Raw genomic sequence first — 19,454 nt, forward strand, 5'->3', positions numbered from 1 at the left:
AGTTACAGAGACGTAAACACACCGACATCGGTGTCAAGCGATGGTAGGGCGACAGACACAGACACACGAGCACATACATACACACACAAACGCACGCACACACACACATATCCAACGGGCATCTTTCCGTGTCTGTCTTCCAAATCCACTCACGAGGCTTTGTTCGTCCTGAACCTATAGTAGACGACACCTGCTCCAGGCGCCACGCAGTGAGACTGAAGCCGGAACCATGTGTTTGGGAACCAACCTTCTTACACTCAGCCACTCCTGCGCCTATACCCAAGGGGAAGTTGGATATAGGCGCAGGATATATATCCGTGTTATATCAATGTTAAGGTAGATATTAATATCCAACTTAACATGGATGCTTTATTAAAACACCGAATACTGCGTTGTTAGGCTTTATATATTCCCTCATATTGACCCTTGGTGCTTAAAGATATACCTCACAAACGAAATTCTAGTGTGATAAGCAGCCCCCATCTATGTATATAAAAGGATCTCTCATGTATTATAACGCAGTTTGGGGCGTTTTAGTGAGGCATCCATTTTAAGTAGAATATACAGATTGTCTTATAAGTTTGCGTATGTGTGCGTGTGTGAATGTGCGCGTGTGTGTGTGCGTGTGTGTATGCACGTGTGTGTGTTTGTGTGTATACACAAACATATATTTACATGTACATACACATCACACGTACACATACACAGGCAGACAGACACATTCATATCTATGCACATTTCTATTTATTTAACTAATAATGTGATATATGTTTCTAATAAATAATCAATTTGTAACATAGAACATTAAAACAAATGATTTATATTTTAATTATAGTTTTGGCAAAAAGTCAGAAAAAAGGTAGTTTAGAATGTGTTAGCGCTCAGATATAACAAATTAAAAGTGTGATTAATACCAATATTTAATTGTGTAAGTAGGAGGTGGGAAATGATTATATTTTCAATTTGTAAGTACAGTTTCATGTACATGAACAACGGAGTTACAAAGGTCGTCAAAGTATTACTTGAATTAACCCTTTATAGCTAAGCAGGCACTCCCGCACAGACACACTGAGACAATCAGCAACACGTACACAGACACACAGACATATACAAGCATTCATATTTGCATGAAAATATATATAAATGTAGATGTATATGTTTTCATAAACGTATATTTAGATATGTATATATGTATTCGTTTTTTATATATGGATACACTTCATATATAATTATAGATATATATGTATGAATATAGATACAGATATTTACACATAAATATAGACACAGACATATATATATATATATATATATATATATATATACATATGTGTTTGTGTTTGTGTGTATACATGTATATATATATATATATTATATATATATATATATATATACTAGCATTATGACCCATCGTTGCTGGGTCATAGTGCTAGTGCATGTATATATGCGTATATATATGTGTACATATTACATGTATATCTATATATATAAATCTACACATAAAATACAAAATACAAAGTTATATATTGATATCGCTAGTGATAACAATACTCAAAATATATAACAGACTGGAATTGTAGGCCCGTTTCTTGCAATTTCGATCAATTGTATCTTGTCCTCCCTCTTGTATAGAAGTGTGGCTACAATCCAGTCTACCTGTACTTCTGGGGGGACATTTTTAATTTTCATCCGGGACGTCCTACGTCCCAGAAATAAATGTATAAATAAAATATTTCCACTTTGCAAGGTTCGAGTCGAGTATTCCCTTGCACGCTTCATTGACTTGAACCTTGCTTCCATTGTGGCGAATTAACCGCCTCTGGTTAGATATATTTCATAGTCCTACAAAGAAACTTTTCGATGGTGCTTTCCTCCAAGTGTTCAAATCTTTTTTTTCTCTACATTTTATACTTTATAGACAATAGTCTTTTCTTTAATTTTTCTCTTTTATTTCGTTTGGTGGTGTTATCCTAGATTCGCCGTCTTTGTCAGTGATTAATCCGACATAGTTTTGTATTTCTTCCATTTCAATTTTAATGAGTTCGCGCCCGTGAAAGTATCTGACATGAAATAGAGAAATTAACACGTAATACTGAAATAGTGGAGAAGATATGATATTGCTATGGGCTCGCCCTAGGCAAGAAGTTGAACATTTTCTTTTGCCCATGAAACTACATGGACCTGAAGTAAGGCATGTGTAAAATTCGAATGAAATTGGTTGTGTAGTTCTCAAGTTTAAGGGAAACACACAGACAGACAGGCACACATTCTAAGTTTTATATATATATATATATATATATATATGAATGTGACAATTCAATATCTGACCGCGTGTGTATCGTTGGTGATTGTTGTTCCTCCATTTTCCCTTCTTGACGAAGAGCTCCGCTCGAAATATTAAGTCCTTCTTTCTTTCCTTTCCTGAGCGTCCAATAACGCTATACTTGTTGTTGTATTTTCTTTATGTGTTTTCTTGTTTGGATTAACTATATATATATATATATATATATATATATATATATATATCGTTAGCCACTACCCACATTTTTTCTCTCCTTGTTTTGTCTGTGTCCCTTTCTGTAGAAGAGCGTAGGCTCGAAACGTAAGAGGCTTTTTCATACATCTGTTTGTTTTGTACACCACCTGTCTTCGTCTTTTGTTTTTTCCGTAAACTCTCCCTATATATATATATATATATATGTATAAATGACCTTATCTATCTAAGATTATCATACATCAAATATATTAATGTATTCTCTTACAATATTCAGCAAAGTCTTACGTTCTATTTGGAGCCAGTTTACTGGGCATTGGACGTCATTGAACCTCTGATTACTCTCCAGGAAATTGCGACATATATAATTTAAACTAAAAGTATGAATAACAATTGAGGGAAAGAAAATCGTGCCGATGAAGGATATAGCAGATGATATTCAATGCGGTAGAATAGTCTGCAATAATCATTTAGAAGTATTCCTTACGAACTGTCCAAAAAGTGCGTACATAAGGTAATGTACTTTGTAATATAGCCATATTTTTTGTTCGAAAAGTGAATATCGCAGTCAGTTGAATAATTTCTATTAAAGCAAGGTTTATCTCGGACTAAAATGAATAACACGGTTATTTAAACAGTAAGTTGTAAAATTTCAGAGCATCAATGTTTAGGCAACGTTTTAGCTCCAAATTATATATATATATATGTATGTATATACTGATGACGAGTCAACACCCAGAAACTACAGTCCGTGCGTATCACTTAGGTTGACGAGGGAAAGATGACCTCCCTTTGCAAATACCGATAGGGCACAGAAACTCTGCCTACAGCCAACTGGGGGAGATGTTCTCCTGGGGCTACAAGCTAGAGTAACACCCACCCTTAGTGCTTAGCCATACTGAGATGGCAAATATACCCCCCCCACATATATATATATATTTAAGGCAGTAGAGTGTAATTTAAGAGAAGGTGTGTGCATGGCTATATTGGCACACATCTGTTTGTATCAGCATATGAAAGGGTTCGTGTGTGCGAGTTTGATATGATGAGGTGAGAGGGGAGGTACTGCAGAAAACGTGAGAAAAATATTCGTTTGTTCAAGTGTTGAACCGAGTTTCGTCATTGACTACTATATAACTCTGTGAACGTGTGGCCAGTTTCTTTTGTATAGTATGGGATAAAATCCGAGTGAACAATATCTTTTTCAACACACGACTTCACATAAAAAATCTTGCACAACAAATATTTAAACGTACTAATTTATATATATATATATATATATATATATATGAAGTAATCACATGTCGTATCACGGCTCAACTATCGCACTCTCAGCACATCACGGATTTTTCTAACTAATATATGTGACTTTATCTGGCAGACTCAAGAGTATATCGCCTCTTTCTGCAGCAGATAGGTATTCATATTTTTTTTTAAATTTTAATTATTTCTGTGGTAAAGTAAGCATTTTCACGCCTAAAAAATATTAAATTAATAGATAAAAATACAGTGCAGTATTGAATTATATACCACTTGAATATATCAAAAAAAATACGTAGAGTACCGTAGATAAAGAATCGCACATACTGTATGGAAAACGAAATTCAGGATGCGAGCTTGTGGTACTGTTTTGAATTTATAATGAAATAAATATGTACGAATTATAAAAAAAAAAACAATAAAAGATATAGAGTACATTACTGTTTCTACTTCGCGGATTTTCCCTTATCGCGGGTTTCTTGAAACGTAACAACCGCGATAGCTGACGGATCTTTGTGTAATGTGTGTGTGTGTGGACAGTGATCTTTCGATATGAGATTTAGCGAAAACACGTAAAGTAGAACAATACTTTCCCATAGTGGCAATGAAATTTTATGACGTTCAGCAGAACCAGTGTTTTCGTATGTTGCGACGTTGCCACACACACAACATGACTGTTTAATTATCTTATATTAATTATATAACTCGTAAACCCGGGATCTCGTAAAGCGGGTCCTGGTGAAGAGAGGTATTGTCGTATATGCACTATATATATATATAGAGAGAGAGAGAGTGAGAGAGAAACAGAGAGAGAGAGAGAGAGAGAGAGAGAGAGAGAGAGAGATCAATATATGATATAGATATAAATATACATACACACATACACACACGGGTATATGTGGTGCTGTGAATGTGCCTATGCGTATGAATATGTGTACATAGTCAGCTTATGTATGTAGCTTTGCTGTGAGATACATTACGACCTGAATCACTTAAAATTAACCATAGGTGTGTTGAGTATACAGTTGATGTTCACATTAACGTCTTCGTAGATGTATGCATTAACAGAAGAGATCAATACTCATCAGTTTCCAAACTATTTTATAAAAATATGTGAGCCTTATAAGAGAATAAATATAACATAAATAGCTGTGTGAACGACCTTTCTATTTCTAGTTATATTATCATGCAAAAGAACAATAAAATATAACATAAATTCTACAACCAACGCACACAATAACATTAAACGGTTTGTCTTTCAAAGTCAAAAGTTTGTGAACTACAAAATATTTGATGTTAATAGGAACTGATATTATATATCTGTGGTAACGTACCTTGTAGTTTCCCTAGAGTTAATAACATGCAAGGCTTGCATTAATTTTTGTCTTTCTTCTGTGGGGAGGGTGGATATATGGCATCAAAGAGAGTCAGTTCGCTTTGATAACCAGAAAGTAAGCTACTAAACTAGAAGAGAAACAAGCAAAATGAAAAAAAGATCATATGCGACAAAGACACTGTCACAGAAAGCATCATAACACAGACTATGCTGATATTGAAAATGGGTTGCAAAAGAACGGAAACAAAGAGCATCAAGCTCGAAAATATTTTACCACGGGCTAAACGTACAGAGGTTACGCAGTTGTAGGGGAAAGTAAAATGTGAAGCGCAATAATTTCTTTAACATATCATTCTCTGTGAATAGAAACAAAAATCTTTTATAGCTTTCCACTCATCAGCTGCAGTTTTTTTTCTGTGCCTCACTATTAAGTCTGTCAATGTATATCATATTTAAAAATAAATATCACGGATACTTCTGAATAATACTGAACAACATTTGTCGCCAAACAAAGATAAATATGTGTGTGTGTGTATTGCCTGTGTATACATTAAGAAGCGCATAGACAATGAAAGGTGTACCTTCTTATGTATATATATATATATATATATATATATATATATATATTATATATATATATATATTATATATATATATATATATATGTGTGTGTGTGTATATATATATAATATATATATATATATATATATATTTGTGTGTGTGTGTGACAGGACCTTCATGCAAATAAATAATATGCAAATGGTATAATCGCCAGGCATGTCACAATACTCGATGATGTCCAAATTTTGCTTGCTCAAATGAACACGACTGAAATATATTCTAGACATTTATTATACTTTGCGTTAATAACTCTAAATACGCTTTTATAAAGTATATTCAGTTGGTACATCCCCAGGATATATTTAATTTTTTTAAATAATATATTTCAAATTCTGAACTGTTATTTTTGAAATCTTACTTACCACTGAATTACATTATTCAATTACAATAAATCCAATGTGCTTTTGTACCTTATGCTGAATGCAATTTCACGATGTGAAAAGGTAGAGACAGAATCAAAAATTATTCAATCCAAATGTTTGAATGAATGATGTGATAGAGTTTTATCAGAAAAACGCCATCATATTTGGACTTTGAACAAACAACTGACATGATAGGGATACTTAATAGTACGAATTTTATTGATAATCTTTTTATTTATGCCGGATTATGTCATTCTTAATTTCTAACAGTGAATGTTTAGTTAGTTTAATAGATTAATTTAACGTTTACTGTAACAGACCTAGTTTCGATACTTGCAGATAATCACACGTTTTGGGCAAAAAAAGAGGTCATTCCGGAATTTATTTGGGTATTGCAACGCAATATATTTATGTGTATATATATATATATGTGTGTGTGTGTGTTTCTGTGTGTGTGTGTGTTTGTGTGTGTGTTTGTGTGTGTGTGTGTAGCTAGATTGATAAATAGATAGATAACTAAGGTAACTTATTTTAAATAATTTTTCTACATAAAGAGAAAGGAACATTTGACTGCTGCTTTTATAACCACAGTATGATTAGCACAAGATTCTGTTTACAAGAACAAGAAGTAATTTTTCTCTCATTTTGTAATAATACTAATACCAATGTACTGAACGTTTTTACATGCAGATTAATGATCAGTACCGTTTCTAAGCACATGATGTATATCCCACCTTGACCATATATCATTAAGAGAGCAGTCCAGAGAAATACCGCTTAAACTTCAAACACTGAAAATATGTGCGGTGCCATATAACATTCTACATTATGCAGAAAAATTCCGAGTACAACACAATGCACGCATGTATTTTAAAGTTTGCACCCCAATTTGGCTAGTTTCTGAAAATTAAACAGAAAATGAAGAACTATTTATATATGGACTTTCTTAGATACCATCTATCATTTTGACGTCAAAATAAGATACTATAATTTGTTCGTCGACCTATCGTCTGTTTTACAATATCAGACATTGAGTTTAGCTAGCTATTCGTAAATCTTAAGTATATTATTTTTATAACCCCCCCCCCGCCATACAAAAATTTCCTGGTGTTTTGTAGCTGTTAGTCAAAAGTGGAAAGTGTTACATTTGATTTTGTTAAAACATGCCCTGTTAGAGAAAAATGTTTTTAGATATATTTTAACGTTTCTAACGTTTTAGATATATTTCATAATGCTAACTTTTTAGATATATTTAAATGCTAACAGCAGGAAGAAAGCAAGCTTCGTTGCAATCAACTGTTTATAATTTATTCTATTTATTATTTATTCATTCAATGAACAGTTTATATTTTGTTCTGTCAAATGCATCTTATTAGAAATTAAAATGAATAAAGCAAAGCAACGTTTCAGGCAATAATAAAGATCTGTACGTGAAATGCATGTGGACGAGAAAAAAATATTAAGGCTCTTTCATTAATCTATAGTAGTAGTCGGGTTAAAAGTATAGAAAATATAAAAAGAATAAACATATGGTAGATAGAAAATGACAGAGAAATTAATTTACTATAATAGATTTAAAAGAAAACAACTGGCAGGCTTCTTACCACCATGACCAGGGCGGAATCCTTTGTTGTAATTTATTAGTAGATTATCCAAAAGTTGGGTAACTTGTTTCTTTGTAACTCCTGACACACCTGATGCACTGTAAGAAATAATAAATAAACGTGAACGAAAGATTACATATTAAAATATTTTAAAAGTTTCCAAATAATATAAATGGTCATTCATTTGTTACTTACAAACTTGCATTAAGTTATTTAAGTGGAAATTATCAATTGTATACAACATTCCCAAATGGAAACTAGACATTCATGGTTCGAAAAACAAACAGAACAACTAAGGTTTGAACTTTCATACCAATATATCAGTGTTATGCGGTTTATATTTATTAGTATTATTTCAATTTCATAACAGTTTTATTTCAGGACCTACGCCATGCAAGAACGATCTAACCGCCGTATTTAACGTCTCATGGAGAGCGTCCTTCAACAAACAAATTTAAATATGCTACGCATAGTCATATTGGTGGAGTAAGTGGAAATGACAAACATCTATCAGTGTACTTTAGCCCTTAATATTGTACATAAGTTCCCAGTTCCGTCGATGTCGACTGTGCATTTCATCTCTTCGAGTTCTTTGAAATAGGGACCAGTTGAACACAGGGGTCAATGAAAACGAATTATTCTTCCCAAGAAATAGCTAGCCTTGTGCCAAAATTAAATTCAACTGGCTTAACAAGGAATACACATATTAAATACAAGTGGTTTCACATGGAAAATACATATTGATTATTCATTCATCCATTCAAAGGAAAATCAGGAATTAGTCGACTCTAAATTACCTTCCGGAAAGGAACGACAAATCTCTTACGAGAAGACAACCGTATTGCATATTATCATGCCAGGTGCACAGTTCCCCCCCCCCCAAAAAAAAACAATATTGCGAACATATTCGCCTGAATACTTATCGATATGCCCGGTCAAGGCTGAGCTTCTTCTAAGTGAAATCAACAATGTGAAATCAACCAGTGATGTATTATTTAACCTTACAGGGAGAATTGTATTCACGAGAAACTACTTGTATTTAATGTTGGCACAGGACTAGCAATTTCTGGCTAGGATCAGTTGAGCGCCGTGTGTGAGAAAAACAGCACCACGACGCAATTAACACTTCCAGAATTTTGGAAACATGATGTACAGGTTGGCATACGCGCTGGAAGCTCCAATACTAACATTTCAGAGTGTCAATCTGAGGAGACTGCAGAGGATTCGGGAAGAGTTGAATGAGTCTTAAGACGAATACGAAGGTACAGCAGATCGGAAAACTCACTCAGATCATTCTGATCAGAAAAGAACTCGTGAATATGTTTGTGAGATCCAGCAATTGACAACATGATTGACAAAGATCCCAAACCTGCAAAGACTAGACAAGTGGAAAGACTGCGCGACGAAGCTTTTGGACAACTCGAGCACCCCCTCCAACTAAGCATGCTTTAGTTTTATTTTGTTCCGACGAGAAAAATTCTACCAGTGGGAGATGGTGAACACACAGAACAATTATCAGCTTGCTGTATCCCCAAAACATGTATCGAGATTGTTAAAACGTCAAAAATCCAGTCAACATAATGGTGTTTGGAGTGATCGCTAGTGATGGTAACGCTGTGCCTCCATTCATCTTCCCACACGATCTCAGACTCAACATGGAGACCTACATCAAGTGCCTGCAAGAGGTTGTGCTTCCCAGGGTCAAGAGAGTGACTGCTGGATGACCTTATGTTTGGCAACATGACAGTAGACCATGTCTCACCATCAGGGGAACCCAGTCATAGCTGTCAGACAATTTCTGCGACCACATGACTCCTAACATATGACCACCTCAACCTATAGACTACAACGCCCTTCATTATTATGTCTTTGGTGCAGTTGAGTGTGTGACCAAATTAACTCCTTGTAACACCAAAGATGAACTGAAGGCAATGATTATGACATCATCACCAACGTCAACAAGGAGACAGTCTAGAAAAGTTGCAGGATATTGCGAAATGGTCTGGAGGCCATGGTTGAAGCCAATGGCGATTTTATTGAACAAATTTACTCTTTAGTATTTCAAGATATCATTACATAACATTGGTAAATATATCTGTTAAAATGAGATGTCAGTGTTATTTCCATTTTTGCGTAATTTAGACAATTTATTTCCCACCCCTGCATGTATATATATATATATATATATATATATATATATATATATATATATATATATATATATATTTATATATCAGAAAGGCGATGCAGTCAGAATTTTGTATAATTCGTTATTAGCACTTTCGTTTATTTAACCGATCTCTTGGAAGCGTGCCAATTACGAGAGCCTTTTGCAGGATTGCAGGGACAAGGGATGGCAATCAAGTGTTTTCCCGGTTGACGTTCGCTGTATGGGATTTCGTGCCGAGTCCGTATTGAACGTGTTTACACCTAGTCGAACGAGAAGTAAAGTGTGAATGATGGCACTGCTTAGAACAGGCGAGGCAGCAGAAAGAGCTGCTTCATTTTATGGAGCAAAAATGAGGACATGAGCTGGAAACCCCGAATTTGGCCACATCTGTTATCAGTTCCTCCTAGCTAGAACTCCATTAACATTAACTTTGGTTATTTGGAAAAGAAGCACCTTCTCCTAGATGTTACGAATAACATGCACATATATGTATGTGTGTGTGTGTACACGTGTGTATTTGTGTATGTGTGTGTAAATGCGCATGTGCACTTACTAGGTAGCTAGAAAGGTAGATAAATAGGTACTACAGACAGAATGTACGTACACACGCAAAATCATGCATACATCGAAGGAGACAGAAACACACGACCATACACACCTTTCAACGCCTATACGCACACATTGAAACAGGCATTAAGCACACGGGCACACACATATATAAATATATATATATATATATAATATATATATATATAAGCGAGAAAGAAGCAACAAGAATGGATAGGTTTTTAGTACGATCGTTTCATACAAGGACAGGTTTTATTAAAAGTTGCAACTTTTAATAAAACCTGTCCTTGTATGAAACGATCGTACTAAAAACCTATCCATTCTTGTTGCTTCTTTCTCGCTTATAATCACCCCACATTACTGTATTGTTAAATCAGTATAGTTTTTTTGGTGCATCTAAGTTAGGTACCATATTCAAGTAAATTCATTTAAATTAACTTGAATCTTTATTGCTCTTTTTATATATATATATATATATATATATATATACACACAAAGCATACACACCCACACAAATATATATATATATATATATACACAAAGCATACACACCCACACAAATATATATATATATATATAGGCAAACAGGTGCACTGACACGCAAACTCACATGCACAGACACACACACAAATACAGACGAACGTATATGGAAGCGGAATTACTCATACAAAAAATACTCATATACATGCACAATCACATAAGCAGGCACACACATAGACTCATAAATATATACACACTCAAGCATACACGCACACTGGCTTGTGCACACACGCAAGCTCCAAGATCTCAGACAGACAAACTTGGGCCCCGTAACGGACTAAAAAAAATTCATTGGAAAAGTTGAAAATATCTCAAACAATAAATAAAAAAAAACCCCCAAAGTAAAACGATTTACTGTGCAACCTAGCACTCGAGCAGTTATTTGGATATTTAACCAAATGACTAATAAAAGAGTAGAATTGAACTAGTGCCCGTTTTAAAAATATTGGTATAATGACTCTCCTTAGACTCAACAAAGTTTCTTCTATCACACGAAGTCACATAAAGAACCTTGCAAGTCAGACACAAAAGCGAAATATATATATATATATATATATATATATTTTGTTGAAATAGAAAGATGAATTTTCTTGTTACAGATTATTCAAAAGTTTAACCGATACCTGGGTAGCAAAAATCACAGCAGAAAAAGCACGGTTGGAGATAGGACCATTTGGTGTTGCAACCGTGCGTGTGCGGATAATTGAAGTTTAATATTATTAGTGAATGGAAGAAATGGAGTTGAACGAAGATTATACAGAATTCCTTTTATTACATTCTACACATGTTTCAAAGGCCACAATTTTCCAAATTATGATTAAATAAAGATACCATATTGTAGCTTTCTCTTCAGGAAAAAACAGGAATTCCGTGGACAGAACAAAACAAAACAGAGGCGCAGCAACGCAATTCGAACGAGGACGCTCCTTAAGAGCCCATGGCTGAACTGTTTTGTTTTGTTCTGTCAACGGAATTCCTGTTTTTTCCTGAAGAGAAAGCTACAATATGGTATCCTTATTTAATCAGAATTTGGAAAATTGTGGCCTTTGAAACATGTGTAGAAGGTAATAAAAGGAATTCTGTACAATCTTCGTTCAACTCCATTTCTTCCATTCACTATATATATATATAATATATATATATATATATCATGTTTGTGTGTGTGTTTCGTGCGTGTGCGTGCGAAATCTTTTGGGTAATTTATTTTATCATCGTCAGAATTCTATTTTCTTTTTAATTTACATATGCTAAACTTCAAAGCCCTGCGTGCAATTCAGCCAGAGGAAATGCATAGTGACGATGCGAGGTAATTTTGGAATAATACGGTATGGTAAATGAAAATTACGTGTTTGAGTGATTCGGTAAGTTATACCTGTCGTCACTAAACGATCGTTTGTATGCATTCAGTAACGCTTAAATATCTAAGAATTCTTTAGCTCTCACTTATCATTATTAAGGTAATGTGGAACAGTAGTTTGCTTGCCTATCTTAGGCCAATATTACCTGCTGAGCAAACAAACCACTGTAAACTCTAATACTGAATTTCCTACAGCATGCAAAACCATATATACGCCATGTAGCTTCGTTATATCTACAGATTTACTGACAACGGTGAATGTGCATGGCTCAGTGGATAGAGCGTCGAGCTTTCGATCGTGAGGTTGTGAGCTCGAATCCCAGACCGGCCTGCGTGTTGTGTTCTTGAGCCAGACATTTTATTTCACGTTGCTCCAGTTCACTCAGCTGTGGAAATGAGGAGCGATGTCACAGATGCCAAGCAGTATTGGCCTTCTCCTTTCCCTTGGACAACACTGGTGGCGTGGAGAGGGGAGGCCGATATGCATGGGTGACTGGTGGTATTCCATAAACAACCTTGCCCGGACTTGCGCCCGTGAGGGTAACATTCTAGGTGCAATCCCATTGTCAGTCATGACCGAAGGGGGGTCTCAGACTGACAAAAAATGTACCCTATTTACACGTTCGGTGTATATACACACGAGAAAAGACAGATATAAATATTCCGAGTTTTAAAGTGATGGAGATATTTATAAGCCAAATGTTACTTTGAAGCACTTACAAGTTTGTATAATCGACGTCTCCGTTTATCGAATTCTAAATGCAATACCGTGAAATAAGGTAGTTAAGATAAAAATAATATCAGATGTTGAGCGCTCGTACCTATCAACAATATTTCTCTCTCCTTTAAAACTGTGATGCTTCTTCAACAGCATTCTAATCTAGGACTTCTAAGGCACGATGTAATATATTTATCTCTCAAACTTTATATAACGGGTTATTGCAAACAGCAAAACAAAAGATACATCAAACGTTAACTGCATATCACTAATGTGATGATATAGAACGTTTCTTGATATCTATTGAGAATTACGTTTTGTTTTTGAAAGCTTACATTTAAAGAACCAGAACACGCGTGTGTGTGCTTTTGTGTGAACGGCCTGTGTGCGCATGCATGGCTGCATGCGCGTCTGCGTATGTCTGTTTGTATATGTGTGAGTGCGTATGTATATGTGCGTGCGTATTTGTATATGCGTGTTTGTGCCTCTGTACATGTCTGTGCGTGTTTGTGTGTGTGTGTGTCTCTATGTTTGTGTATGTGCGTGTGTGTGTGTGTGAGTGCGTGTGTGTAATACAAATGGATTCGGAGAAAAAAGCGGAAGGCACAGTTAGCGGAACAGCTGACGAACGGGCTTAAACGTCGCACATTTATCAAATTACGATGTGATTATGCATTATGAGTGTACAGGATACACTGACAGTAATATGTTGGCAGCTGAATTTCTATAAGTGTATTTTTGTACAAGTTTGAAATATAATTCTTTTCTTATGTCATCCACTGTCATCCATCATTACGTATAAATTTAATGGATCTTGTTTTGTATACAAGAGATGAGTTCGAGGCGTCTACAAAATGGCGTGTATAATTGCTCAGTCTTATATTTACTTACGCACGCGTGCATGTCTGTGAGTGCAGCGTAGATATTTTAAATGCAACTGCATCGAATTTACTGATCTAACATGAAGGAAATTATGAAAAAGCTGTAAACTTACGGAATCAACAAAACTTCTTTGCCTTTCACATCGAATTTACCTGTGCGTAAACACACACATACACACATAGATATGCACTTATGTTTGTATGTAAGTATGTATATATAGGTGCAGGAGTGGCTGTGTGGTAAGTAGCTTCCTTACCAACCACATGGTTCCGGGTTCAGTCCCACTACATGGCACCTTGGGCAAGTGTCTTCTATTATAGCCTCGGGCCGACAAAAGCCTTGTGAATGGATTTGGTGGACGGAAACTAAAAAGAAGCCAGTCGTATATATATATATATATATATATATATATTTGGGGGGGGGTTTGGGGGGTGTATTATGTGTGTGTATATGTTTGCGTGTCTGTGTTTGTCCCCCCAACATCGCTTGACAGCCGATGCTGGTGTGTTTACGTCCTCGTAACTTAGTATTTCGGCAAAAGTGACCGATAGAATAAGTACTAAGCTTACAGAGAATAAGTCCTGGGGACGATTTGCTCGACTAAAGGTGGTGCTCCAGCATGTCCGCAGTCAAATGACTGAAACAAGTAAAAGAATAAAAAGAGAGTAATGAGTATATGTACACAGATTTATGTATGCATGTAAGCCATACATTACTCGCGTGTGAATTGTAAGAAAGAATATATATTTAATTTTTATAGCGCTGTTAAAATATGCAGACAGTTTTGGTTAGGGTTTATGTCTATGGCGCACTACTTAAACTTACGTAGAAGCAATGGAAAAAATTAGATTTTCTTTTATGATTTTACTTGTTTCAGTCATTTGACTCCGGCCAAAAAATATATAGTTTTCCAAATGATATAAAAATTGTTTCACTTTTGGTTTAAACTGCAGTATACATTTTCAACCTTTTCAAATTTATTCTGTGCATACAAGGCAGTCAGTTTCTGGCAGAGTATTATGTAAGTAGAGTATTATGTAAAACGCTTTTGCTTTTCTACATTCAATCTTTTGAAATTATAAAACAAAAAGTATAGAAAATTTTTAATCTTCATAATATCTTTGAAGCTGATATTTCATATAGACAAATGTAAGAAACATAACATTATTCCCCTGGGAGCAATCTCAAAATTTATGACTATTTCTAATAAAAATTTTTTTCAAAAATGCCATTTAGTATATTAATTTTGTTTTTGTTGAGGAAACGAATATATCTTATATATTTATTACATTTTATACTCTATAGTTTAATCCTTTAAATCTATCAAACTTATTTATAATTATTGCAAAGATTAATCATCAATATACATTTAAAAAATTCATTTCTGTCGCGCCTTGAAGCTTTCAATGGCAAACATTGAGAAATATTAGCCTAAATCAATATGATATTCGGAAGTTGAAGTTTTCCGGTTTTTGCAAGTAAATGCGTAATCAAGGCTTCAGGATTTAACAAAGCTTAATGTTTGACATGTTAAACCTGTCTTTCTCGTTATGCAACTTGACATGCTGACTTAAAATAAAAGCGCCATTATCGATTAAATGCATGAATTGTCTTCCATTTGTAATTTTCGTTTTACTTTCAACCCTTTATAAGTGTATGTGTACGTTTGTGTATTTGTGTGTGTGTGTGTATTCTTTTTTGAATTAATGTTATCTGTTTTTTATTTGAAACTAAAATTTACAAAAATGTCAATCAATTGTGCTTGAAAACAGCGTTATGGAGCTGATAGTTTTATTCTTCACTTATCCTCTAATTATCTATATTGAATCGTACAATCAGTAATAGTCCATATATAAACACGGAAGACATTAATATTAATGATAAAGAAGAGTCTATTTATTTCTTTAGGCTGGGTAATTATTACTACATTCAGTCAATCAAGTCATTAAATATACTTTTTCTTTGCGATTTACATAATGTGTGTATTTTTGAATTTTTTTTTTATATACACGAACAATTTGACTTCGTCATATTCATACACACATATATTTAAAAGCCAAAAATACATACAAACGTGTGTGTGTGTGAGTATGAGAGAGTGTGCGTGTGTATATATATATATATATATATACAAACGTGGCTGCGTTGTAAGGCGATTGCTTCCCAACCACATGGTCCGGGTTCAATCCGACTGCGTGGGACGGGAAACTGTCTTCTAATATAGTTTCCACCAACGTTTTTGTGAGTGGATTTGGTCGACGGAAACTAAATGAAGCGCGTCGTATATATATATATATATATATATATATATATATATATATATATATATATATATATGTGTGTGTGTATATATATATATGTATATATATATATATATATATATATATGTGTGTGTGTGTGTGTGTATATATATTGTTGAACTTTATAGAAAAACAAAAGATGACAGGTGTATGAACAACGAGTAAGTGTATTGTTTGACGCCTGGTAAAGTGAAAAATTCTTTTACGTTTCGAGTCTCCGCTCTTCAACTGAAAGGAATCGGAGAAAATATATAGAAAGAGAATGAAAAAAAAACAATGTATATGTCTGTGCGTGTGTGTGTATGTGTGTTTTAATGCCTGTTGTCCCCATCATCGTTGTTGGTGTGTTTCCGTCCCGTAACTTAAAGGTTCAGTTAAAGGGAGCGATAGCATAAATACTAGGGTTACAGAGAATTAGACCTGGGGTCGATTCGTTCGACTAAATCGGCCAACATAGCCGCAGTCAAATAACTGAAACGCGCAAAAGACTAATATATATATATACATATACACACACAGACACAACGTATCTATATGTATAAATGTATGTCTGTGTGTGTGTCTGTGTGTAGTGTTTGCATATCTGATACTTGGAAATAATGCAGAATAAATTTTTTCGCACCAAATTATATGATTGTAATTACCATATAAAGTACTTTATGGAAAATATTTGAAGAGAATAGCGGTGATCATTTATTCGAAGAAATTCACCATTTCAGACCCAGTTCAAGTGGGTACCTATTTTCATAATGAAACAACGGATTCACATTTCATTACTAAAACATAAATAAATCAAATACAACAGATCCCTTTTGTTTTCAGTCGTAGGATATAAAGGTATTTGTTATATGATGTTTCATTTACTATGACAGTTGAGCGTGGTTCTACTACAATTTCTTTGTTATTTCTTTCATGGATTGCAACTACAAATAGGTCCTGTCAATCGTTGACATTTGGTATTAGACAGGCTGAAGTTGGTATTGTTTATAGCAAATATATTTTACTAGATCCCATCATTAGACTGCGCCCAAGCTGTGGCAGTCCTACGAAGGATTTAGGCGATGAAATCAAACGGAATGCTTACATTATTATATTTTTTAACATCTGGTTGTCATCATTTCATTAGCCGCACCGCAATTCACGGATGACATAAAAATTAAGATTGGTTGTCAAGCTTTGGTGAGGGGCTAAGTATTAATACAAACACAGAACCACTCTCTCTCTCTCTCTCTCTCTCTCTCTCTCTCACACACACACACACACACACACACACACACAACACACACACACACACACACACAATCTATTGGCTTCAGAAGCAGCCTCTCTAACGAATATCAATTAGCACATGCAAACTAATTTTAATGTGTTATTGTTCATAACGTCTACAATTGGGATACTCGTCCCTTGAATTCATGTCGTGTAGAGGACGAATGCTGAAATCTCAGTCGTCGGTTGACGATATTTATTCAGCACCGGCTGATCGCTCTGTTGTATCATGCCATTTCATCATACAACTGAACGTCACCAACAGTCTTTTATACACCGAATAAAGAACAAAATCATACGAAATGATTTAACTCACCAACGGTTAAATAACCAGTAGTCTGTCTAGAAGTTACCTATAAGCATTTCTATATGCGATGGCCTCTCGGGATTTTTCCCGCAGTCCTAGGAATTATATTCAAAACATACACGTTTAGATGTGCACAGTAGTTTATCTAGCGTCGAGTCAGTTCGTACACATTAAATGAAAATGGGTTATCCAAGTCTTTGTAGAAATGAGCTGAAATGTTTCCGTATGTAATAGATTGGCCAGACGCTGTATAACTGGCTCTACTTGATATTTATATGTTGGTGAACCTATCTGCAGAAAGCCTTGTTATTCAATGAAAAGTTAAAAAGACTACGATTAACCATCTATATCCCCATATTCGAAAGTTATAACGTATGTATATACATGTATTATATATGCATATAAGCATATATATATATATATATATATATATATATATATATATATATATATATATATATATATATATAATATTATTGGTGAATTGAAGAAATGGAGCTGAACGCAGATTGAACAGAAATCGTTTTGTTTTTTCCAACGGATTTCCTATTTTCTTCCTGAAGAGAAAGACACAATATGGTCCCATTATTCAATCGGATTTTGGTAAATTGTGCCTTTCGAAACACGTGTAGAATGAAATAAAACGATTTCTGTTCAATCTGCGTTCAGCTCCATTTCTTCAATTCACAATAATATTTTAATTTCAATTATCCGCACCAACGCACGGTTGCAACACCATATGGTTGTACCTCCAACCGTGCTGTTTACTGCTGTGATTTTTGCTACTAAGGTATCGGTTAAACTTTTGATTAATCTACTACAAGTTTATTCATCTTTCTATTTCACATAATACATACCGCTTCGTCAAGAAACTGCTACTTTAACCGATACCAATAATGGAGTTGTTCGAGATTGATGCGTCCCTTAAGGATATTCCTATACCAACGAAGGATGCCTTCCTTAAGGAGTTGGTTTGTAAAACCAACGCATTCATAAACCGGATAAGATGGCTCGTTTTCTTCCACGAGAACGAAGATCTAAAATCGAACCGGACAACAGCATCGTCCGAATACGGCCGGCTTTTTAAAACATTGGATACGCCGCCACCTAACCCAAGACTGAAGAAGTTTGAGGACGACTTGTGGGACATAGTTAGAAAGATTAAGTTCAGGAAGTCACCCAGGAGAAATGCCCACCTCAGATACCTAGATAAAATTACCAAGGACATTAATAGAACGGACGGAGTCCTGGTCCAGTCCGACAAGACCAGGAACACATACAAGCTGCCCATTAAGCAGTACCTAGATTTACTCGGTAAAGAGATCAAGAAAAATTATAGAAAAACTAATTGGAGTACCCTGAGGAAGGTAAACTTGGAAATTAAGGAAATAATATTTAAACACCGAATTCAAATGAGAACTCAGCCGCTTAGCAATCCAGATTTATAGTGAAGGACCATAAACCGAACTTCCACACCAACCCAGCGCTAAGACTCATATGCCCTGCTAGATCTGATATCTGATATTTAAACACCGAATTCAAATGAGAACTCAGCCGCTAAGCAACCCAGATTTATAGTGAAGGACCATAAACCGAACTTCCACACCAACCCAGCGCTAAGACTCATATGCCCTGCTAGATCTGATATCGGGATAATCAGTAAGTACATT

General features: G+C 34.9%; 1 protein-coding gene across 3 annotated transcripts in view; it reads right to left on the bottom strand.

Annotated features, from left to right (window-relative positions):
- The window catches only part of LOC115216667 (gamma-aminobutyric acid receptor subunit alpha-5-like), a 741,237-nt gene that overhangs the window by 296,896 nt on the left and 424,887 nt on the right, over window positions 1-19,454 (bottom strand). For all 3 annotated transcript variants that reach the window (XM_036506277.1, XM_036506278.1, XM_029786168.2), the window contains exon 2: window positions 7,675-7,772. In XM_036506277.1, coding sequence (XP_036362170.1) covers window positions 7,675-7,772 — 98 coding nt within the window. The remainder of the gene's footprint in view (window positions 1-7,674; window positions 7,773-19,454) is intronic.

Source organism: Octopus sinensis, linkage group LG10 (assembly GCF_006345805.1).
Source record: "Octopus sinensis linkage group LG10, ASM634580v1, whole genome shotgun sequence".
NCBI classification, from domain to species: Eukaryota; Metazoa; Mollusca; class Cephalopoda; order Octopoda; family Octopodidae; genus Octopus; species Octopus sinensis.